General features: G+C 44.1%; 1 protein-coding gene across 1 annotated transcript in view; it reads right to left on the bottom strand.

Annotated features, from left to right (window-relative positions):
- The window catches only part of LOC122544135, a 35,254-nt gene extending 13,914 nt beyond the window's left edge, over window positions 1–21,340 (bottom strand). Inside the window, exons 1-7 of the mRNA XM_043683175.1 lie at window positions 21,142–21,340; window positions 16,045–16,287; window positions 13,682–13,826; window positions 11,980–12,032; window positions 8,690–8,803; window positions 5,679–5,735; window positions 4,149–4,250 (exon numbers count right to left, since the gene is read on the bottom strand). Coding sequence (XP_043539110.1) covers window positions 4,149–4,250; window positions 5,679–5,735; window positions 8,690–8,803; window positions 11,980–12,032; window positions 13,682–13,826; window positions 16,045–16,281 — 708 coding nt within the window. The 5' untranslated portion in view covers window positions 16,282–16,287; window positions 21,142–21,340. The remainder of the gene's footprint in view (window positions 1–4,148; window positions 4,251–5,678; window positions 5,736–8,689; window positions 8,804–11,979; window positions 12,033–13,681; window positions 13,827–16,044; window positions 16,288–21,141) is intronic.
- Window positions 21,341–25,923: the final 4,583 nt, after the last annotated feature.

A 25,923-nucleotide genomic window follows, 5' to 3' on the forward strand; every position in this document is an offset into this window, starting at 1 on the left:
ACATGCCTGGTGCGGACTTGTCCTACCCGCCTATCCCCTTTTCCACCTATCCACCCCACCCTGGCCTATCACCTTCATCCCCTCCCCCACTCACCCATTGTACTCTATGCTACTTTCTCCCCACCCCCACCCTCATCTAGCTTATCTCTCCACGTCCAGGCTCACTGCCTTTATTCCTGATGAAAGGCTTTTGCCCGAAATGTCGATTTCGAAGTTCCTGGATGCTGCCTGAACTGCTGTGCTCTTCCAGCACCACTAATCCAGAATCTGGTTTCCAGCATCTGCAGTCATTGTTTTTACCAGGATAGTGACGTAGGCATTAGTTATGCTTTCCTATATTGGTCAGAGCATTGAGTTTAGGAGTTGGGAGGTCATGTTGCGACTGTACAGGATGTTGGTTGGCCACTTTTGGGATATTGCGTCAATACTGGTCTCCTTCCTATCGGAAGGATGTTGTGAAGCTTAAAAGGGTTCAGAAAAGATTTACAAGGATGTTGCCAGGGTTGGAGGAATTGAGCTATAGGGAGAGGCTGAACAGGAGGGTCGCAGGCTGAAAGGTGTTCTTTTCGAAGTTTATTAAATCATGAAGGGCATGGATAGGATAAATAGACAAAGTCTTTTCCCTGGAGTAGGGGAGTCCATAACTAGAATGCACAGGTTTAGGGTGAGAGGGGAAAGATATAAAAGAGACTTAAGGGATAACTTTTTCACACAGACGGTGGTATGTATGGAATGAGCTGCCAGAGGCTCATACGATTGCAACATTTAAGAGGCATTTGGATGGGTATGTGAATAGGAAGGGTTTGGAGGGATATGGGCCGGGTGCTGGCAGGTGGGACTAGATTGGGTTGGGATATCTGGTCAGCATGGAGGGGTTGGACCAAAGGGTCTGTGTCTGTTGTGTACATCTCTCTGACTCTATGACTGTAGTCCCACTTGCCTGCATTTGGCCCATTTCCCTCTAAACCTTTCTTATTCATTTTCCTGTCAAAATGTGTTTTAAATGTTGTAACTGGACCTGCATCTACCCCTTCCTCTGGCAGTTCTTTCCATATACGAACCACGCTCTGTATGAAAAACTGCCCCACAGGTCACTTCCAAAACTTTCTCCACTCAACTTCAAAATATGCCCTCGAGTTTTGAACTCTGCTACCCTTGGGGCAAAAGACCTTTGCTATTCACCTTACCTATATCCCTCATAATTTTGTAAACCTACGTAAGTATACCCCTCAACCACCTGTGCTCCAGTGAAACAAGTCCCAGTCTACTTTTTCGAACTTAAACCCTCCAGTCCTGGTAAATCTTTTCTGAACCCTCTCCATCGACTCATCGAGCCTGTTCCACCTCTCAATGAGATCATGGCTCCTCTTAGTTTCCTTAGAATCCTTAGTTTCACTTTCCTGCTTCGCCTCCCCCCCCCCCCCATTGTGAATCATTTCCTCACTGATTCAAATTCTTGATCTTATTGAATGAGATGTAATACCAGGCCCCCACTCCGAACTACAATGTTCTGCTGTCCTTGACATTATGCAATTGTCTAATATGTGGAATAGCAAATATCCATCCCTTGATATCCATTGATTTGTCTCAACATTGAATAAGGAGGCATGGGATATAGGGAAATCTGGCTGTTCGGATACAGAATTGGCTGGCCCATAGAAGACAGAGAAGGGTAGTAGAAGGAAAGTCTTCAGCCTGGAGCTCAGTGTTGCGCAGGGATCGGTCCTGGAACCTCTGCTTTTTGTGATTTTTTCTATAAATGGCTTGGATGAGGAAGTGGAGGAGTGGTTTAGTAAGTTTGCTGAAGACATGAATGTCGGTGGAGTTGTGGGTAATGTGGGGGGCTGTTGCCGGGTTGCAGCGGGACATTGACAGGATGCAGAGCTGGGCTGAGAAGTGGCAGATGGAATTCGACCTGAAAAAGTGTGACGTCCTTAATTTGGAAGGTTAAATTTGCAGGTGAAAGACAGGATTCTTGGCAGTGTGGAGCAACAGAAGTCTCTCGGGGTCCACATCCAGAGACCCCTCAAAGTTGCCACCCAAATCAATAGGGTTGTTAAGGAGGCGTATGGCGTGTTGGTTTTCATTCGCAGGGGATTGAGTTTAAGGAGCCACGATGTTATGCTGCAGCTCTATAAAGTCCTGGTTAGACCACACTTGCAATATTGTGTTCAGTTCTGGTCGCCTCATGACAAGAAGGATGTGAAAGCTTTTGGGAGGGTGCAGAGGAGATTTAGCAGGATGCTGCCTGGGCTGGAGTGCATGTCTTATGAAGAAAGGTTGAGGGAGCTAGGGCTTTTCTCATTGGGGTGAAAAAGGATGAGAAGTGGCTTGATAGAGGTGTACAAGATGATAAGAGGCATAGACAGGGTGGATAGCCAGAGACGTTTTCCCAGGGTGGAAATGGCTGTCATGAGGGGGCATCATTTTAAGATGATTGGATGAAGGTTTAGAGGTGTTGTCAGAGGTTGGGGGTTCTTTACACAGAGAGTGGTGAGTGCATGGAATGCACTGCCAGCAGTGGTGGGAGAGTCAGACATGTTAGTGACATTTAAGCGACTCTTGGATAGGCACATGGAAGATAGTACCATGGAGGGTATGTAGTTTGGTTTGATCTTAGAGCAGGATAAAAGGTTGGCATAGGATAAAAGGTTGTGGGCAGCACGGTGGCACCGTGGCTAGCACTGCTGCCTCACAGCGTCAGAGACCCTGGTTCAATTCCTGCCTCAGGCAACTGTCTGTGTAGAGTTTGCACATTCTCCCCGTGTCTGCGTGGGTTTCCTCCGGGGTGCTCCGGTTTCCTCCCACAGTCCAAAAATGTGCAGATTAGGTGAATTGGCCATGCTAAATTGCCCATAATGTTAGGTGAAGGGGTAAATGTGGGGGAATGGGTCTGGGTGGGTTGCTCTTCGGAGGGTCGGTGTAGACTTGTTCAGCCGAAGGGCCTGTTTCCACACTGTAAGTAATCTAATCTAATCAAGGGCCGAAGGGCCTGTACTGTGCTGAACTCTTCTATGTTCTATGTACTTCACAATGCACCACTGCAGCCACCTGCAGTGAAGAATATCACAGATTCACTGCCTTCTCAGTAATGATAATCATCTTGATCCCTGCCTTAAATGGACACCTCTAAATTCAGGGATAATGCAAACTGGTTCCAGGCTCTCTGACGGGGAGAAGAAATGTCTCAGCATCGAGTGATGCAGCATAGAAACAGATTGATGTCTCGACGCAGTGTCTACTAATAATGCAGATAGGAAACTGCATGTCAATGAGGGGAGATTTGGTGTCAACAATGCTGCTATCAGGCAAGAGTCACGGTTAACAGGCAACTCATCACTGCCCAGCAAGAATCTCAGCTCAATGCCTCCAGCTTCGATGGAAGATACGGCTCATGACTCCAGACCTTGAGGTATTTCACTTCGACCTCCCAGGTTATTTCCCACAGTCCACATCAGTCAGGCCTTTATCATATGCCAGCTTTAGGGAGAGGGAAGACCGGGGACAATTATAGGGTGATCAGACCCATTATCAGATTTGGAAAAGTACCAAGATTGTGAAGCTGTAAGGCAAGACGCGGTCACAGAAATAGGAAAAGAGGCGTTTAAGGACGTGGTTAAGAGTTTTGCATTCAAGCTTTTTTTGATATTCAAGCATAAAAGTAAATAAATATATTGATTAGATTAGATTACATTACAGTGTGGAAACAGGCCCTTCGGCCCAACAAGTCCACACCGACCCGCCGAAGCGCAACCCACCCAAACCCCTATATTTACACCTTACCTCACACTATGGCCAATTCACCTGATCCGCACATCTTTGGACTGTGGGAGGAAACCGGAGCACCCGGAGGAAACCCACGCAGACACGGGGAGAACGTGCAAACTCCACACAGTCAGTTGCCTGAGGCGGGAATTGAACCCGGGAATTGAACTCTGGCGCTGTGAGGCAGCAGTGCTAACCACTGTGCCACCGTGCCGCCCGTGCCAAGCTTAAATACACCCAATCAGGGAAAGATCCAGGAAAACATTCTGCTATTCATATCAATAAGCATCAAAAATAAATTGTTTCACTTCTTTCAAAAGAACTTCATTTAAGAAAGGAGGTTCACACTTTGGGGAAATGCAATCAGTATTGAAGGTTCTCACCGCATTGCTTTCATCCTGTTTAGTTCCATTCCAGACTGATAATCCCATTGACGTTATCGCAGTCAGCAAACCTATGATGTTCATGCCAAGTACAGTACGTAACTGGAAAAAAAGGGTCAATCATTGGTTAACTCGACTTACAGAGTCACGCAGCATGGAAACAGACCTTTCAGTCCAACCAGTCAATGATGAAGATAATCCCAAATTGATCTAGTGCCACCTGCCTGCTGCCCACCTTCCCATATCCCTCCAAATGTTTCCTTTTCATCGAACTGTCTTTTAAATGCCAATAGTTAGCCGAATCATTCATTCCACCCATGAATCACTCTCTATGTAAAATATTTACTCCTCATGTTCTTTTTAAGTCTTTCTGCTCTCACCTTAAAAGTGTGACACCGAATCTGAAAAATGCCCATCCTGGGAAAAGACAGCTACCATTAACTCTATCTATCCCCTTCATTATTTTATAAACTACGATAAGATCATCCCTCAACCTCTTTACTCCAGTGAAAACAATCCCAGCCGAGCCAGCCTTTCTTTATAATTCAAATCTTCCATCTCTTCTGAATGCTCTCCAGCTTGATAATAACCTTTCTCTAAAAAGGCAACCAGAACTGGACACAGTACACCAGAGGAGGCCTCACAAAGTCCTAGACACCCTCAACGCAACTTCCCAACTCCTATACTCAAGGGAGTAAGCAATGAAGGCAAACGGACTAAACGCTTTTTTAACACCCTGTCGATATATGACGCAAATTTCAAAGAGGTCTAAAGCATGGGAACAGCCCTTATCCAGGCTGCACATTTTTTACAATTAAACTAGTCCCATTTAGAGTCACAGTGATGTATAGCATGAAATCGGACTCTTCAGTCCAACTCATCCATGTCAATCAGATATCCTAAAGTAATCTAGTCCTATTTGCCAATATTTGGCTCATATCCCTCTAAACCCTTTCTATCCATGTACCTACCCAGATGCCTTTTAAATGCTCTAATTATAGAAGCCTCCCCCGCCTCCTCTTGCAGCTCGTTCCATACATGCACCACCCTGTGTGTGAAAGTGTCCCTCAGGTCTCTTTTGAATCCTTCCCCTCTCACCTGAAATCAAAGCCTTATAGTTTTGGACTCTCCTATCCTGGGAAAAAGACTTTGACTATTCACAAGGTCACCTCTCAACCTCTGATGCTCCAGGGGGAAAAAACCCAGTCTATTCAGCCTCTCCCTATGCCTCAAACCCTCCCATCCTTGTAAATCTTTGTTGAACCTTTTCAAATTTCACAACATCTTTCCTACAGGAGGGAGGGAGTAATCGAATGCAGCATTCCAAAAGTGGCCTAACCAATGTCCTGTACAGCCACAACATGACCTCCCAAAATGCCTATACTCAATCCACTGACCAATGAAGGCAAGGGTGCCAAACACCTTCTTCACCAAGGATAGAGAAAAGGTCATAGATGAAGCAGCTGAAGATAGTTGGGCATTATTTTACTTTAAATAAACTCAACCACTTAATCATCAAAGATACAATACCTTAAACTTTTCGCTTGTCCTGAGGGGTAACAAAGGAATCATTCCTATAACACAAAACTGCAACAGAAAAGAGGAAACACAAAGAAATGAGAAAAATCTATTGTGATCTCTTGTGTGTCGGATAGTAAACCTCCCGCATGCAAACCGTTTCAGTTAATACAACTGCAGAGTTTGTATTTAAAGTGGTTTAAAACAATGTATGTCAATTAATCAGAAGGAAATTTGTCCCATTCTGATTACCCAGTTTCAGTTCAGTCATTCTTTTGAGAGATGCAGGATTACAACTCCTCAGATACTGAAGCAGTTTATGTCCAAAGGCAGTAGGAACTGAACAATAGCGAGGCTTGGGATGAAAGGTTGCAAGTATATAAAATCATGAGGGGCCTGGATAGGGTAAATAGACAAGGTCTTTTCCCTGGGGTGCGGGAGTCCAGATAGAGGGCGTAGGTTTAGGGTGAGAGGCGAGAGATGTAAAAGCGACCTAAGGGGCAACTTTTTAATGCAGAGGGTGGTACATGTATGGAATGAGCTGTCAGAGGGAGTGGTGGAGGCTGGTACAATGTAAAGGCATCTGGATGGGTTTACAAATGGGAAAGGTCTAGAGGGATGTGGGCCAAGTGCTGGCAAATGGGACGAAATTCATTTAGCATATCTGTTCGGCAAGGACGAGTTGAACGAAGAGTCAGTTTTTGTGCTGTACATGTCTAAGACTCTATGACTAAGTAACATTCAAACATCAGTCAATGACTAGGCACTGCATGTCGGCATTTCAAATCAACTTGGTTAAAATGCCGCATCAAAATGAGCTGGTTGCACCTCCCAGTTCAGTAGTGCAGCAAATTCTAGAATGACAGAGGAACACAGTAATTGAGGTAAGCCGAGATTATCAGAGGAATCCCAAAGTGATGACACTACCTCGAGGTCTCCCATCGGCATGAATTCATGTCAATCCTATCCAACTCTTCCTCATTCGGCCTGAATCAATCAAAGACCAAGCCTAGATTTTGTTTCCTCCCACAGTCCCCTATAGCTCTGCAAGAGCATTGTGTGCAGTTTTGGAATCCACATTATAGAAGGGGTGTGATGGCACAGGAAATTTACTAGAATTTTACCTGGACTAGAGGGTTTCAATCATGAGCAGCAATTGGACAGACTAGGGTTGTTTTCCTTAGAGGAGACCAAGAGGGCTGTGACAGCAATGGGCAAAATTATGATGGACACAGTCAGGAAGGAACATTTCCCCTTAGTGGAGGAGGTCAATGACTGGAGCGTAGGTTTAAGGTAAAAGTAGGATGTTCAGAAACGATGTGTGGAAACGTTTTTTACCTAGAGGGTAGTGGGAATCTGGAACTGTAAGAGTGGTAAAGACAGAAAGCGTCATATCATTTAAGAAGTATTTACAAGGCAGGCAAGCCAAGTGCTGCAAAATGGAATAGTTATAGAGTCACAGGTTTGTACAGTTGAAAGAGACCCTTCGTCCATGTTGACCAGGTGTCCTAAATTAATTTCGTTCTGTTTGCCAACTTATGGCCCATATCCCTCTAAAGCCTTCCTGTTCTGTACCCATCCAGATGCCTTTTAAATGATGTAATTGTACCATCCTCCACCACTTCCTCTGGCAGCTCATTATAGTCACGCACCGCCCTCTGCGTGAAAAAGTGACAAATTCTTCCCCTCTCATCCTAAGCCTATGCCCTCTAGTTCTGGACTCCCCTACTTGGGGACAAAGACTTTGACTCTCTACCCTATCCATGCCTCTCAAGATTTTATAAACCTCTATAAGGTCACCCCTCAGCCTTCAACACTGCAGGGAAAACAGCCCCAGCCTCTCCCTATAGCTGAAGCCCTCCAACCCTGGCAACATCCAACAGTAAATCTTTCCTGAACCATTGCAAGTTTAGTAATATCTTTCCTATAGCAGACAGACCAGAATTGAATGCAGTATTCCAGAAGTGGACTAACCAATGTCCTGATCAGACTGGTGCTGGAAAAGCACAGCAGGTCAGGAGGCATCTGAAGAGCAGGAGGATCGATGTTTCGGGCCGAAACATCGATTTTCCTACTCCTCGGATGCTGCCTGACCTACTGTGCTTTTCTAGCACCACTCTGATGTAAACTCTGGTTTCCAGCATCTGCAGTCCTCACTTTTGCCTAACCAATGTCCTTTACAACCGCAACATGACATCCCAACTCCTCCACTCAATTAGGTGCTTGTTTTTGACTGGCATGGACATGACGTGATGATGGACTGAAGGGCCTTTTTCTGTACTAGATTTCCATGACTCTATGACTATAGTTAGCACTACAACACTTCGCTTCTAATGACATATGAGAATCTTGACACAAATAAATTTGTCCTGCTCCACCCTGTATCTCTGTATCATTTCTAAGCCAAAATACTGTCCAGTTTTCTATTATTAGCCCCTTTTAATTATTTGATTTTATTTGATTTATTATTGTCACATGTACCTTGGTAAAGTTTTGTTTTGCGTGCAGTACAGGCAGATCATACCATATGAAGTGCATTAGAGAAATAGAACAGAGCGATGAATATTGATGCAGAGAAGGTGCACATCGAGCGAGATCAACATGACATTTAAAATTTGAGAGGGTCCATTCATCAGTCTAATATCAGCAGAGAAGAAGCTGTTCTTGAATCTATTGATATGTGTGTTTAAGCTTTTATCTCTTCTGCCGGACAGAAGTGGTTGGAAGAGATTATAACCAGACAGGAGGGCTTGTTGGCATTAGTTGCCTTTCTGAGATAGCAGGAAGTATAGGGGACTTTAGTTTGTGGAAGAAGTATGTTTTTTCCCACTTTACTCTATAGCCCTGAATCAATTACAAAGCAAACTCACCCCTAGTAGTCCCTTAATGGCAGTAACCAAAACCAAATTAGTCCCACTGCCCCAATTCCTCTCCTTAGTTCTGCATCCAAATTAAGTTCAACAGTAAGATCCATTCAGTGACCCTGAGCAATCCCAGAATAGGGCCAATTTAAAAACTCTTACCAGAACACCAGACCACCATGGAATGCGGACTTGTGCAAATGGGCTGTGCGGTGTTAAAATCGCCGAAGCAGTTGCCAAAACACTGATTGTGAAGCCCAAAGAGATTTGGCTCAACTGTGAAGAGTAACAAAGCAAAATAGGAAATCAGCAATAAACAGGCACAAAGGTTAGGCGATTAGCAGACAATCGATAATTCAATGAGGCGTTCGCTTTTCTAAGTCAAAATCAGGCACATGACATTTCTAACTGAATAGACACCAAATCTCAGAACGGTTTGGTTATGCTCCACAACAGAACAGACATTTAGTTTAACAAGCATTGGGAGGTAATGTTCTTGAAGTTTTGTGACTGGCCTAACAATTCAGAAGCCCATAGCAATGCTTGGGACATGGATGCCAATCCCACCAGGCATCTGTAATGAAATCATGAAACTATAATCGATTGTAGTAAAAGCCTAACTGGCTTGTAAATCTATTTGAGGGGGAATAAATCAATCTTCCTTACCTGGAAAGACCCACCACACCAATGTGATTAACTGCAAAAGGCACGTCTATTACGGATAATGAAGGACAGGTAAAAGTAGCAATGCCCTTAGAAAGAAATAGTTTAGTACGGTTTACATTAAGAGGAGCTGCTGAATATACCATGGATTGTGTGACCATACTGTGGCTTTAAGACATGCTAGAATATTTTTTTTTGAAGAGAGGTTTTAAGGCAGAGGTGGTGAGCTGTCTACCACGGTCACTAGGGTGAACAGTTTGTGAGGCCTTGGATTTTTTTAAAACGTTGGAACCATAAAAGTAGCCTGAAGGGGTGTTGGCAAACTCCCACTGAGCCATGACTTTCAGGTTTAGCTTTCAGCATTTGCTGTTGGGTCTTGATGAAGTGGAAGCTATTTTTATTCCGCTGTCTCTGTTATAGTCAAAAGCTGGGCTGTTCTCTTATTGCTACTGGAGTTGCATGTGAGACCATCTGTTTTCTGAATTTGCCTTTTTTGCCAAGAGTAAGTTTGTGGGATGTTACTATATTGGAACAGTTAATTAGTAATAGTTACCACATCTATTATTCTGTTATGACATCACCAACCCAAAGAAACCCAAACATTTAAATGGAAAGCAGGAATTTTCAGCAGTGCTTCACCTGAGACCCACTGAAGCAGTTACCTAGTAGGACGACGAAATGTCTGGAAATGAACAGATTACAGATTACATTACAGTGTGGAAACAAGTCCACACCGCCCCGCCGAAGCGCAACCCACCCATACCTCTACATTTACACCTTACCTAACACTACGGGCAATTTAGCATGGCCAATTCACCTGACCTGCACATCTTTGGACTGTGGGAGGAAACCGGAGCACCCGGAGGAAACCCACGCAGACACGGGGAGAACGTGCAAACTCCACACAGTCAGTCGCCTGAGGTGGGAATTGAACCCGGGTCTCAGGCGCTGTGAGGCAACAGTGCTAACCACTGGGGCACCGTGAACCTTCCAGTTCAGCGAGCAAACCAAATTCATTCTGTTAAATTTTTATAATTCCTTCTTTATTTTGTTTAGTTTAACTATAGCAGATGAATAAAGTATGTTTTGCTTAATGTCAAGTGGCTTAACTAATCGAATTGCATCTGGAGTGCAACACCTTACATTTACCTTTAAAATAAGAAAAGGTTAAGGTCCAGACTTTCTTCTGAAAATTTTGAGGGGGTTTGATCTGGTCCATAACAAATTGATAACATTATTAAAGGAATGGAGTTTTCCTTCTGTAATTGATTAGTGATGTTCAGAATCGGAAATCTAAATTGGACACAATTACAGGATTTGAAGTGGATCTTTTCAGGACATGGTCATGAAATTCAACAATTGCGCATGTACGACGAGCCAGTGCAATTTAAGGTGGGTTAAGGCAAGTCATCATTGAAGTATGGATTTATAAGGAATGAAAAGTTGAAGCTGCAACATGGTTTCCTCCAGGCATTCTGGTTTCCTCCCACAGTGCAAAGATGTGCAAGTTAGATGGCTTGGCCATGTTAAATTACCCATAGTGTCCAGTGATCTGCAGGCTAGGTGGGTTAGCCATGGGAAATGTGGGGTTACAGGTTTAGGGTGGGGGTGGGATGTTCTTCAGAAGGTCAACGTGGACTCAATGGATCGAATGGTCTGATTCCACACTGTAGGGACTCTACAATTCCAAGCTTCTATGAGGTTGTCTGTCATTTGTAGATGAAGGGACATTGAAATGTTGAATGTGTTGTCAATGTCTGTAATTAACAAAGTCCACAGAGGATTGATTACATTTAGTTAGGGATGGATACTGACATATGCAAAGAATTGAGAATGTCAATCCAGAAGTGAGAGAGTGAGGGGGATGGTTTGCTCAGGTGGCTGGAACAATGCAAAGAGATGTCAACAGCATGGGTTCAACTTCCACATGGGCCAAGGTTCTCAAAAGGACTCTCCTCCCGAGAGGCATGTTCACCCTTAAGCTAAACTATCACCTCATGAGAGAGAAGTCCTCTGCTACAATAGCACAATGGCAATTTTAGCTTAATTGCAAAAATGAGCATTGAAGCAACAAATTTATAATATTTACATGGACACGACACAAATGTAAAATGGTTGAGGCCTTTATATGCCCTTCTGCTCTGAAATCTAAGACTGTTTAATAATATCCAGACTGGAATGGACACTGGAACACAATTGCATTTGTACTGGATTGGATAAACTATGGAACACATAGTACGCTGATAATCTTTATTAAGTTTTTTAAAATTTATTCACAGGGTGTGAGTAGTATTGGCCAGGACAGCATTTGTTGTCTATGCCTAATTGCCAAGAAGGCAGTGGAGAGTTAACCACATTGCTGGAATCACCCTGTGGGGCAGACCAGGTTATGGATGGCTGTTTCCTTCCCTACTGGACAATAGAGGGCCAAATGGGTTTCCCAACAATGTTCCACAGGGATCGGTTCTGGGTCCTCTTTTGTTTGTCATTTGTATACACAATTTGGATAAGAATATCAAAAACATGGTTAGTAAGTTTGCAGAAGGCACCAAATGAGTGGCATCGTAGATAGTGAAGAAGGTTTCCTAAGATTACAAAGGGATCTTGCTCAAATGGGTCAATGGGCTGGAAAAATGGCAGATGGAGTTCCATCTGGATAAGTGGATATTTCAGTTTGATACAGCAAACAAGGGTTGGGCTTATACTATTAATGGTAGGGACAAACATTGTCAATAAATTCTCATTGAGCACCAATCGGGTCTTATTGCATCGTCTTTTGGAATACTCACAGAAGGGTATCGTAGCTTTCCATCACGACCATAGTCTTTGGCTTCCCCTTTAACTGAAAGAAATCAATGTATGGAAAACATTTCATCTTCAGGAAATCAAAATAGGTTTCTGATATTCTATCAGCAATGATCCTTGCATATTTATTCAAAGTCTTTGCAATATTCAAAGCTTAGGTTATTGATATACATCATTTGATCTTGATTTAAATCCCTATCTCGAGCCCAGATGAGACAAGAGATTGCTTCGAGTCATGCAACATAGAGAGAGACCCTTCGGCCCACCAAACACCAAACATTTACCTGGAACTTGGTCGATAGCCTACTGTATGCTGACACTTTAAGATTCTTCAGAAATGTTGTAAGAGTTTCTGCCTCCCCAGCCTCTCAGCAAGCACATTCCCCCGTATTTCTACCATCCTCTGGGTGAAAAGATTCTGCCCTCAGATCCCAGTTACGCCTCACCTTAAACTTATACCCTCTTAGGTATCTCTGCCATGGGGATGAAATTCCCATGATCCACTCTGTCTGTGCTGGTTTAGATTCTATGTCAGGGCCTGACTTTAGATGTAGGGCTGAAAATGTGTTGCTGGAAAAGCGCAGCAGGTCAGGCAGCATCCAGGGAACAGGAGAATCGACGTTTCGGGCATAAGCCCTTCTTCAGGAAGATGTAGGGCCCTTCCTCAAAATCCTCACAGACAGCATTTCCATTGAAGTCACTCCGCATTTGCTTACACAGAACAGGACGTAAACATGGGTCGAAGGAGACAAAGCCTCAGTGAGAAGTGACCGAGTGAATGGAAGTGTGTAACTTAGCTGTGTAAGCAGCTTGAGAGAGTAACAGGTCCACTAGGTGAGCGGTCAGGGTGGTAGCATGTACAGGAGGTCGTGTAGTCATAGAGATGTACAGAACAACTCGCCCATGTTGAGCAGATATCCTAAATTAATCGAGTCCTATTTGCCAGCATTTGGCCCATATCCCTCTGAATCCTTCCTAGTCATTTACGCATGCAGATGGATTTTTAATGCTGTCATTGTACCAACCCCCACCACTTCCTCACCCACTGTGTGAAAAAGCTCCCACTCAAGTCCTTTTTAAATCATTACGCATGCAGATGGATTTTTAATGCTGTCATTGTACCAACCCCACCACTTCCTCTGGCAGCTCATTCCATACACGCTCCACCCACTGTGTGAAAAAGCTCCCACTCAAGTCCTTTTTAAATCATTTTCCTCTCACCTCAAACCTATGCCCTCTAGTTTCGGACTTCCCCATTCCGGGGGAAAGATCTCGGTTATACATGCTACCCCATATTGCTCATGCGGGAAAGGAACGGGCAGGAAGACTGGGTTTGGACTGTCACTCAAGAGTGCTTGGCTTACTTTTATACTCTAACTTTTCCTGGGTTACTCTCCACGTAATTGTTTCTGAATCCTCCGAAGCTCCCCGACTCCAGCCTTTGATTTAATGGTTTCTATTGCAGAGTAATCTGTCAATCATAAGGTTCAACTCTCAGGTCATCTCCATATCGTTAGTGCATTGCAACCCCAATGGGGCTAAACCTCCCTCATTTCCTGACGCGATCGCTTTTCCAATCAGCTGGGTGTTTATCTGAGTTTTGAAAAGTATGGCCAATGCATCTTTTAGCTCACCGGACACTTCCCATTCACCTTGAGATGGTGACCAGAATATTTAAATACTCACTTGAGGTCCAGATGTTTGCTTTTATTTTTCTCTTATTGATTGGCTGCTTTAACTCTGAATCTTGGACATCTTCGAACGATAGTTGATCTTGATGACTCAAGCAGAGCACTGATTGTTTCCTGTATCCATCAAGTTCATCAAGGCCCTGCACAGATAGGGATACCACTGAATCTCTGCGACAGTATTCTGCTTGGAAATCCACCACGTGAACTATACAGCAACTGCAGGGGGAGGATTATATTACACATTCTCCAGAACAATGAAAGATGGGAAAAAAATTGAATTCCTCCTCCACACCCCTCACAACTCCAAAACAGGCAAAGGGTTCTGAAAGGCAAATCTTCTGGAAGGAAGAAAAGACAATCCAAACAGATTTCATACGGCATGTCTGACTAATAGAGTTCAATGTTTGAGGAGATAAATGGAGAGTTGATGAAGGAAATGCATTTGGTGTGGATGTTCGAAAGGTTATTGATAAGATCCCACTGTCTTGGAAAGTAAAACCTTACAAGCCAAGGGAGAAGAGCAAATTGGATTGAAAGTTCTCTCAACTCTACGCAGCCACCCACATACTTGACCTACCTCCCGATGTCACCAGCACTAGCTCAAACCTCCACACACCCGTTGGCCCATTCACCAATGTTAGAACCGAACCTATGACAGGCATGTCCATCAAGAAACATGACTGGTTTTCCCCGTGTTGTGCTCTACTCTTTTGGAGGTCTCCAATGGACGCTGTCCTGCATATTTATCACAAAGTGGAGTTCATAAACATGGAAGTGTTTGGAACTGGTGGAAAATCAAAGTGAATTGAACAGAATGACAGTCAACTCTGTCATGACAGGTTAAATTTGAAAAGGGCTTGATGGAGGAGACAGAGGGAGGTTGTTGCCTCGAGTTTTCAAACGGTTGGTTTGAAATGGAGGAGCCTTTTAGAACATCTACATCAAATGCACTGCCTTCATCAACTCTCCATTTAAACTCCTCAAACATTCTAACCCTCTTTGTCAGACAAGATATGCATTGAATCATTTACAAAAACGGTGAGGAAATATTTCTTCATTGAGCAGCTTTGCATTTCCTCTGTCAGATTGTTGTGATGCTATTTAATGTTCAACAGAACTAGCATCTGTCAGGAAATTATTATCCATGTCAAGTTGTCAAAGAACCTCAGTCAGGATCATGATAGAACTGGTTAAAGGAGGAGTATGATCTGATCCTACTCATATCTGTTATGTGCTTTGCATTTTTTTTTATTCTGGTAGGACACATTTTATTGTTAAATGTGAACCAGATTCACCGAATTGGTTTCTGTCATTATTCTGTCCTGCTAATAACAGGAAATAATTGAGTGAGACCTGTTTCCTGTAGACAGCTTATCTGCTTGAATCCCATGAAATCTCAAGTAGACTGACTGTATAGAAATTGCTTCCAATTAGTAAGGCACACAGGCGAAGGGATACAAGGTCATAAGACCATAAGGCCACTTGGCCCATTGAGTCAACTCTGCCATTTGATCATGGCTGGTATGTTTCTCAATCCCACTCTCCTGCCTTCTCCCCGTCACCTTACTAAGCATGAACCTATCGATCTTTGCCTCAAAGCCACTCAATGACTTGACCTCCACAGCCTTCTGCGGCGATGATTTCTATGGATTTACCACCCTCCAACTGTAGAAATCTCTCGGAAACATTCCTCAACTATGTGAGACCGAAATTCAGAAGACCTTTCTCGCCGAGCAGATTGAATGATCACCTCCAGCAACTTCTTATATTTTAAGAGACAACTCGAACGTGTGAAGAGAACATGAAAGAAGTGGAAAACCCGAAAAAGGTTAAGTTGACACCATCCATACAACAAGAAACCGGAGGTCACCAGGAATAGAATCCCTACAGTGTGGGAACAGTCCCTTTGGCCCATCAAGCCCACACTATTCCTCCGGAGAGCATTCCCCCCTCCAAACCCAGCCCACCTATCCTGCATTTCCCAGTGGCTAATCTACCTAGGCTACACATCCCTGGACACTATCGCCAGTTTAGAATGACCAATCCACCTAGCCTGTGCATCTTTGGACTATGGGAGGAAAACGGAGTGCCTGGGGGAAACACAGACTTGCGGAGTGTGTGCAAAATCCACACAGAAAGTCGCTCGAGGCTGGAATTGAACCCATGTCCATGGTGCTGTGAGGCAGCAGTGTTAACCACTGAGCCTTCTATAATCTGCCATGTGAACTTAGCACATTAGCGACCTGTTATTCCCCAGGGTCTACAATTCCAAAGCAAACGCTTGGCTCAAAATACTCAAATCTTCCGGCTGCAAGAAAAGCACCAATTGAGTTTTGGAAAAAGGAAAATCGAAATTACCTCTCCCCCTATCAGCTTGTCCACCAGATCCATTCGTGGAATGTTTCCCAGAATAGTCACAACCACCTTTGATGCTTTCTCCTTGTCCTTGTAGAATTTCTTCAGCAGCTCCGCCACCTTGAAAGCGTCGGCATTTTCTAGTTTGCCAGCTGGTACCCGGTGCTCTCCCAATAAGTGCCTGAAGCGTTTCATCTCCTCTTCTGTCAAATCCTCTAGAATTAGATGAATTTTGTCCATGACCTCCTGAAAGAAATATGGAGATGTGCTGCATTTGTCATACGATATCGTGGTGTAGAACTTTCAAAGAGGATAAAAAGTGACACCGATTTTTGGCAACGCAATATTAATGCTCGATTCAATGAGACTGTGTCGAATTTCCCATCACCCAGTGCACAGATCTCAGTAGCTCCATGTCCCATCATTTATAAATGTTATCAATCTCAGTTTTGAACACTCCAAAAAGGTGACACTTAATAACAGAAGAGCAAGAGTAGGCAGGTAGGAGGCTGGAAAAACACAGCAAGCCAGGCAGCATGAGAAGGTGGAGAAATCAACATTTCAGGCACAACCTTTCTTCAGGACTGGCGGTGGGGGGTAAGGGGAGCTCCAAATAAACGGGGTGGTGGTGGGCTGGGAATAGGTGAACACTGGTAGATTGGTCAAGGGGAGGAATGAACCCAGTTGGTGGTTGGGAGGAAGGGTCAATGAGAGGAATGGAAGGGAGGAGGGGAGGGTCTAGCATGACAAGGACATGCGAGCCTGCTTCATCATTAACGCAACCATAGCTGGTCTCATCTCGGCCTCAACTCCACTTTCCTGCCCGCTCACTATAACTCTTCAACCTGTTACTCATTAGACATTTGCCTTGTTAAAATTACTCAACACCCCTGCATCTACCACACTCCAGGCTAGTACATTCTACACATTCATGAACCAAGTAATTTCCCCTCCTCCAATCTGCTACCCCTTATCCTAAAATGATGACCTGTTCGAGTTTGGCCCAAATGAGGAAACATCCTTTCCATGGAGAAAGTGAGGTCTGCAGATGCCGGAGATCAGAGCTGAAAATGTGTTGCTGGAAAAGCGCAGCAGGTCAGGCAGCATCCAGGGAACAGGAGAATCGACGTTTTGGGCATAAGCCCTTCTTCAGGAATGAGGAAGAAGGGTTTATGCCCGAAACGTCGATTCTCCTGTTCCCTGGATGCTGCCTGACCTGCTGCGCTTTTCCAGCAACACATTTTCAGCAACCAACATCCTTTCCATGTCTGCTTTGGTAATCCCCTTTATAGACTTCAATCAGACCTCCTCTCATTCTTTCAAATTCCAAAGAGTATCAGCCTAAACCTCTTAAGACAAGCCCTTTACCTCTGGGGTCAATCTAGACAAAGTGCTCCAGGCTGCCTCCAATTACACAGCATCACTCCTCAAGTAAAAGGACCAAAACTATCTGTAATACTCGAGATGAGCGCTTACTAATGCCTTGTATTGTTGCAGAAAGACTTCTTGATTTTTATATTCTGTCTGTCAACAATGCCAAAATTCAAATGGCCAAGGCAGATTTCACTCAAATAATACCAACCCAGACATTCACCAAATTTCATTACAGTCCTACTACAAGGCAAAACAATCCAGTCCTTCACTTTGAAGATCTATCATTGAAAAATCAGTCTTGTGCTCAGACTGGTTCGTGCCTTGGAAAGTTCAATCTTCTCTCCCTACACCAGGTTCTGACAGACCTTTGACACTGCCCCTAGGCATCAAATTACTGCCATATTTTCAGCTTTTATCAAACTCAGACCATAGAGCTGTTCCTGATTCTCTCAACACCCCAGTATGTTACAGCTGCACCAAGCAAATTCTGTTTGGAGGTTTCCTTCAGTGTCTCCCCTTCCACTGTCAGCTGCACTCAACTTCTGATATCTCTCAGAGACATGTGCTGCCCTAAATCCCTAGAAGGTGACTTGTACAGCCTAAAACCTGTTTTTTTTCAATTCTGTCAATGGTCACTTCCAAGCTACAACCAATCTCACCCTGCAAGCATTCCAATCCATTCATTTTCAGCTCCATCCATCTGCATGACAAACTAGCCTTTTGCGGATGGCTCCGACCTAAGAAAAACTTTTGAATGTTTAACTTTCTTTCTTTATTTTTCTATGCCGTCCCGAAGATTTTGTGCCTGGGTACCTTTGTACCTAAGATGGTGCCGGGAAAGGTGACATTGTACACTTTTCACTGTACTCACGTGCTTCTGTATACATGAAACAAATTCTAATTCATGGAACCCCTACAGTGTAGAAGTAGGCCATTTGGCCCATCAAGTTGGCGCTAACCCCTCAGAGGAGCAAAGGGCTTTTGCCCGAAACGTCGATTTTACTGCTCCTTGGATGCTGCCTGAACTGCTGTGCTCTTCCAGCACCACTAATCCACATTCCATCACCCTACCCTATCCCTGTAATCCTGAATTTCCTAAGGCTAACCCACCTAACCAGCAGTTGAATAGTGAAGCAGGCTCGATGGGCCAAATGGTTCTAATGGTCTTCTGGTCTTACATCACTTCCTGAGCAACTTAAGATGCATTCATCTGAACTGGGCAATTTGTTAACTGTCAGTGCTTTGAAGTGTTCAGTTATTTCTTGCTGTCAATTATAAGTTCTGAGCAATATTTCTGTCCTTATTCTCCACATTAGCTTCACTCTCTTCAACTGTGAGATCAAATGAATAGCCTGTGTTCCTTACTTCAGTTGTAGCCATCAGAAACCCCCTTGTTCTCACCGAGCTGTTAAATCGGGCATTTGACAACTATTTTACTTTTACGTCTGGAAAGAAAAATGCATGCATTCCTGCAATGACTGATGTCTGCTAAATCTGTCACTTTACACTTCCTATATGATTTCTCAATGTCTTGCTCCACTGTCTGCATTCTGCAGGATTTCAATGAAATCTCGACATGGAAATAGAACATAGAATAGTGCAGAGCAGGACAGGCCCTTCGGCCCTTGATGTTGTGTCGACCTTTTATCCTACTCTAAGATCAAACAAACCGACATAATGTTCAATTTACTATCATTCGTGTGTCGATCCAAGAGTCCTTAATGTGTATGACTCTACTGCCACTGCTGGCAGTGCATTCCACATACCCACCACTCTCTGTGTAAACAACCTACCTCTGACATCTCCCCTGAGCCTTCTTCCAATCGCCCTGAAATTATGCCCTCTTGTGACAGCCATCCCTGCCCTGGGAAAAAAGGCTCTGATTTTCACTCTATCTTTTGATTCCAGCCTCAGGTGATTGTCTGTGTGGAGTTTGCACATTTTCCCTGCATCTGCGTGGATTTCCTGCGGGTGCTCCGGTTTCCTCCAAAGATGCGTAAGTTAGGTGGATTGACCATGCTAAATTGCCCATGGTGTTCAGGGATGCGTGGGTTGGGTGCATTAGTCAGGTGAAAATGTGGAGTAATAGGGTCGAGGTGGGATACTCTTCGGAGGGTCAGTGTGGGCTCTGAAGCTCAAAAGGGCCAAATGGCCTCTTTTCACGCTGTAGGGATTCTTTTCTATGAAGCTATGCCCCTCACCATCTTGTACACGTCTATCAGGTCACGTCTCATCCTTCTTTGGTGCAGTGAGAAAAGCCCAATCTCCCTCAACCTTTCTGCATAAGGCATTCTCTTTAGTCCAGGCAGCATCCTGGTAAATCTCCTCTGTACCCTCTCTAAAGCTTCCACATCCTTCCTATAATGAGGCAACCAGAATTAGACACAATATTCCAAGTGTGATATAACCAGAACTCTATAGAAATATAACAGGATCCCTATGGACTGCCAACATCAGTACAAATTATGAATGCCACAACATGCAAAGACACGTTTGGATTGCGTGGAAGCAGGTATGTTAAGATTGAGGATTTTTGCTGTCTGTACCAATTCATCCCAGTGGCAAGAAACAAGTGAGTTGCCCAGCGCCAAAGGTGAAATCAATTAAATGTTTCCTATCTGTGCCAGGCCGTTGTAAAAGTGATTTGTTTTTAGTCCACTTCAGTGATCTGGTTGCATACTATTGCACTTTTGTCTTGCTGCATCAGCTCATTTTTTGGAAGTTGCAATGAAATCTGCTTCCACCAGCTACTCGAGGTCACAATCCACGGAGCCACAGCATTGTGACAGTGCAGAAGGAGGCTGCTCAGTCCATCAGGCCTGCATTGATTCTACCTCCTCGTGCCAATCTCCAGCCTCTTCCCCAAATCAACACACAGACAACCATCCAGTGCCTCAGTTGAAACTGCCACCACTATGTTTCCAGGCTGACCTTTCCACTCATGATGCCAGTAATTTCTTGCATCATCCTTCCTTGATTTGCACATCAGTTTTAAATCTATAAGCGAAAGCGAGGACTGCAGATTAGAGTCGAGAGTGTGGTGCTGGAAAAGCACAGCATCCTGATGAAGGGCTTTTGCCTGAAATGTCAATTCTCCTGCTCCTCAGATGCTGCCTAACCATGTTGTGCTTTTCCAGCGCCACACTCTCGACTTTTAAATCGATGCCTTCTCTCATTTGCTCCTTATAGTACATGGGAACAGCTTCTCCCTATCTACTCGAACAACCCCCACTCATGGTTTGGAAAACCTCCATCAGATCTCCTCTCAGCATCCTTCTCTTGAAGGAGAACAGTCTCAACGCTCTCCTCAGAACTGCAGTAAACCACCACGAATCACTGCAGAAGTTCACCACATTGGGTTCTCTGAAGTTAATGGTTTTAGAAAACAAAGCATTTGGACATCGGTAAAAGTTTCACCTCATTCCCGCCTATTCCAACAGTTCAAATTATCTGAACAACACAATTTTAAAAAAGTTTCATTAATCGTTTGCATTCTAAAGAAACAGCTCGAGTTATTTTTCATTTATATATTTACCGAAGTGAAAAATTTTCATCATCGCTACCATTCTAGTCAACCTACTTAAAGATATTTGATTGTTTCTAAAGTATTTTATTTCTCTCAGAATTGGAATTGGAGTACGCTGTTCTGGAATCGTCAGCTTTACTTTGCAATTCCCTAAATTAAAATCTTTCTCAAACTGTGACGATACGAAGAGAAGTTCTTACCTCACTCGTGAGACAAAGCTGTTCGGGCAGTACAAAACAACTTAAACTTTGTCCTTTGCAATGAAAAATCAATCCCAAATGAAAAGAAAACAAGGAATGGTGGATGCTAAAGATCTGAAACTAAGCCAGAAATCACTAGAGAAACTCTGCAGGTCTGGCAGCATCTGTGCAGAGAGAGCAGAGTGAATGTTTTGAGGCCAGCGACCCTTCTTTAGAACACGCCACCCTGCTGACCGACAGCTAGCACAGTCATTTAGAAACAGTGTTTGCAACCCTTTGAGGATGTGAGCTGTAAAAACAGCATGCTAACAAGGAAAGATGCAGCTCTGAATCAGACATCACAGACAACGCAGAATGAAAGGAAATAAATTAGCCCTAAGGAAAATACCAGCTGATTCACTGAACGCAAAAGTTATGCTTAACCATTCGGTCGACTTACTTGGTGGATTGCAGGATAGTGTTGACGTGGGTGATGTAATTAATGTGGATATGGACATTCAAAGGTGCATTATTGAGTAAGGTTGCAAGCTGGAATCGTGACACCATGCGGTAACATTGATCGATCGCAGTTTGTGTGATGGGACATGCTGGCGAATGGTTCATTTAGCCTCAAGGGATAATACAATGCTGTGCTCAAAACTCCAGGCAACCGAAGCTAATTGTCTCAAGATTAGGTACAAACTGGGTTCTTTGAAAGTTCAGTCATTCCTTCAAAGAGTAGCAGATGGTTTCAGTATCAAAGCACAGTCATAGAATCCCTACAGTGTGGGAGCAGGCCCTTCGGCCCAACAAGTCCACACAGCCCCATTCCCCGATTCTTTTAGGGCGGCACGGTGGCAAAGTGGTTAGCGCTGCTGTCTCACAGCGCCAGGATCCCAGGTTCAATTCCAGCCTCAGGTGACTGTGTGGAGTTTGCACATTCTCCCCGTGTCTGCGTGGGTTTCCTCCCACAATCCAAAGATGTGCAGGTCAGGTGAATAGGCCATGCTAAATTGTCCACTAGTATTAGTGTAAGGAGGGAAATGGTTCTGACTGGGTTACTCTTTGGATGGTCAGTGTGGACTGGTTGGGTCAAAGGGCCTGTTTCCACACTGCAAGGAATCTAATCCTATTACTCCACATTTGCCCCTGACTAATGCTCCTAATCTACACATCCCCATACACCATGGACCTACACTATGTGCATGGTCAATTCACCTAACCTGCACATCTTTGGATTGTGGGAGGAAACCCATGCAGAGAGCAGAGCACACCCATGCAGACATGTGGAGAATGTGTAAACTCCACACAGATACAGTCACCCGATACTGGGATTGAATCTGGATCCCTGGTACTGTGAGGCAGCAGTGCTAATCACTGAGTCACCATGCCAGTCCTGGCATACAACCGCAGCATTAAACAAGCAGTGAATTGAAGAGTCTCTACTCGTCTGCTGATGTACTTAGGGACAATACTGAGGTAGTGCCACACTTCTGAGAGGAAGTCTTTCAGTTCGAAATGAGTCCATGATCCAACTTCAAAAGCAGACCCAAATATGAGAACAAAATTACAACTGTGGAAAAATGTTGCTGTGCTGCGTAACTGTCCTGTAACACTTCAACTGGTTTCATTTTATATTTCTCTTTGCAAATATAACTAGATTTATAAAATCATGACTGGCATAGATAGGGTGAATGGTAGTTCTCTTTTTTCCCCAGGTTTGGGGGTTTGAAGACTAGGGGGCACATTTTTCAGGTGAAAGGAGCAAGATTTTAAAAAGACATAAGGCCCACTGTTTATACCCAGAGAGTGGTTTGTGTGCAGAAGGAACACCAGAGGAAGTGCTGGTTACAGGTACAGTTACAATGTGTAAAAGACACTTAGATAGGTACATGAATAACAACGGTTTGGAAGCAGCTGTGATAAATTTAATTTGAGATAATGGTCAGCATGGATTAGTTAGACCAAAGGCTCTGATTCTATGACTATACAAAAGAGATTTTCTGGGATTGAATCTGGATCCCTGGTGCTGTGAGGCAGCAGTGCTAATCACTGAGTCACTAATCACTGAGATTGGTGGGCGGCAGTGGTTAGCACTGCTGCCTCACAGTGCCGGAGACCCGGGTTCAATTCCCGCCTCAGGCGACTGACTGTGTGGAGTTTGCACGTTCTCCCCGTGCCAGCCTGGGTGCTCCGGTTTCGTCCCACAGTCCAAGGATGTGCAGGTCAGGTGAATTGACCATGCTAAATTGCCCCTAGTGTTAGGTAAGGGGTAAATGTAGGGGTATGGGTGGGTTGCGCTTCGGCGGGTCGGTGTGGGGACTTGTTGGGCCGAAGGGCCTGTTTCCACACTGTAATGTAATCTAATCTAATTTCTCAACTATTTGTGAATGGTACCTTACCATCTGAAAACTGTTGGCTGTGTATTCTCTGACATTACTTCAAAACTAATTGATTGTGTGACATTTTGAGGAATGTGATTTCTAACTCTATGACTATGAGCAACAGCATGAACACAAGAAGGTCAAAAGCAACAAAATGTGAGCACAAGATGTTTTTATTCTAAGATGATGCAACTCCTGAGTTAAAATATAAAGGTATTGCTGGAGAGGGAATCCCGAAATCGGTAAGTTTGGATTTACAAACTTAGGCAAAAATGTCACAGAGTCGAGAGTGTGGTGCTGGAAAAGCACAGCAGGTCAGGCAGCATCCAAGGAGCAGGAGAATCGAGGTTTTAGGCATTAGCCATATCACAGAGGCTGGCAATCTGAAACAAACAGAAAATGCAGGAGAAATTCAGCAGATCTGGCGGCCTTAGTGGAGAGAGGGACAGAGGGAAGATTTTGTGTCTGGGATTTTACCTCATGGGTTTCAGGATGTGGAGTGCCCATGTATGTTTTAATCAAGTCCCTGTGTTGAATTTACGACAGCCTGCCTCAAAGACCTCAAGGTGATTTTGAGAGAACTTTGTTCACAGCAGGTAGTGAAGAAAGCTAATGGCATGCTGGCCTTCATAACAAGAGGAATTGAGTATAGGAGCAAAGAGGTTCTTCTGCAGCTGCATAGGGCCCTGGTGAGACAGCACCTGGAGTATCTTGTGCAGTTTTGGTCTCCAAATTTGAGGAAGGACATTCGGGCTACTAAGGGAGTGCAGCATAGGTTCATGAGATCAATTCCCGGAATGGCGGGACTATCATATGTTGAAAGATTGGAGTGACTGGGCTTGTGTACACTTGAGTTTAGAAGGATAAAAGGGGATCTGATTGAGACATATAAGATTATTAAAGGATTGGACACTCTGGAGGCAGGAAGCACGTTTCCGCTAATGGGTCAGTCCAGAACCAGAGGACACAGTTTAAAAATAAGGGATAGGCCATTTAGAACAGAGTTGGGGCGAAACTTCTTCACCCAGAGAGTGGTGGATATATGGAATGCTCTGCCCCAGAAGGCAGTGGAGGCCAAATCTCTGGTTAATTTCAAGAAAGAGATGGATAGAACTCTTAAAGATATTGGAATCAAACGTTATGGGGATAAGGCAGGAACAGGATACTGATTGTGGATGATCAGCCATGATCATAATGAATGGTGGTGCTAGCTCAACGGGCCAAATGGCCTACTCCTGCACCTATTGTCTATTTTCTATTTTCTATTGCTGTAACGGCTCACCAGATCGATTTCCCCGATGAAGTCTTTCTTTCTGCTTTTTACGAAATGTGTGCCAGATAGGTGCGTTGTCTCAGTTATGTTTATATGATTAGTGCACAGGTAAAGCTCGACGAAGGAATCTTCAATTTTCATATTCACCTTGCCAGAATAGCTTCTTCCCTGCTATTACCAGACTTTTGAACGGACGTCTCATATGTTAAAGTTGATCTCCCTCTGCTCATTCTCCGTAGCTGTAACACTATATTCTGCATTGTATTCTATTATTTTGATGTAAGTCTTTAAGTGTCACATCACTGGTTCCTTATTTCTAAAACCAAAAGAGAAAATGCTGGAAAATCTCAGCCGGTCTGGCAGCATCTGTAAAGAGAGAAAAGAGGTGACGTTTCAAGTCTAACTGATCCTTTGTCAAAGCTAAAGAAAAAGGGAGAAATAGGGAGGTATTTATACCAGGCTGAGGGAAGGTGAGTCATGGCTCCAGAAGCAAAGGTAGCAATAAAGAAATGATAGTGACAGTGCATAGAGAGATTATAGGTTGATTAGGAGCTGTGAATGACCAAGGCTGAAGCCAGTGCTATGTGACAAAATATGTGGGGGATGGGGGGGAAATGGGTGAAGCAGAGGCAAAATGGAAAACAGAGGATAAGGGCAGCAAAGGGGGGAGAGGAGAGGAAAAAGGTGATGAGAGAGTGGGGAGCGAGAGAAAGAGAGACAATCAAGAAATAAGAGGTACAGAACAGTGAAAAATAATTTTAAAAAGATAAATAAAATAAATGAAATAAAATTACGGAGCAGAATGAAAACAGAGGGGTCGAGATGGGATAATCATCTGAAGTTGTTGAATTCAGTGTTGAGACCGACAGGCTGTAACGTGCCTGGTCGGCAGATGAGATGCTGTTCCTCCAGTTTGCGTTGAGCTTCACTGGAACATCGCAGCAGGCCAGGACAGACATGTGGGTATGGAAGCAGGATTGGGTGTTGAAGTGGCAAGCCACTGGAAGGTCCGGGACCTGATTGCGTACAGGCCGAAGGTGCTCAGCAAAGCAATCACCCAGTCAGCGTTTTGTCTCTCCGATATGGAGGAGACCACATTGGGAGCAACGAATGCAATAGACCAAATTGAAAGAGGTACAAGTGAAA

This window comes from Chiloscyllium plagiosum, chromosome 46, assembly GCF_004010195.1.
Source record: "Chiloscyllium plagiosum isolate BGI_BamShark_2017 chromosome 46, ASM401019v2, whole genome shotgun sequence".
NCBI classification, from domain to species: Eukaryota; Metazoa; Chordata; class Chondrichthyes; order Orectolobiformes; family Hemiscylliidae; genus Chiloscyllium; species Chiloscyllium plagiosum.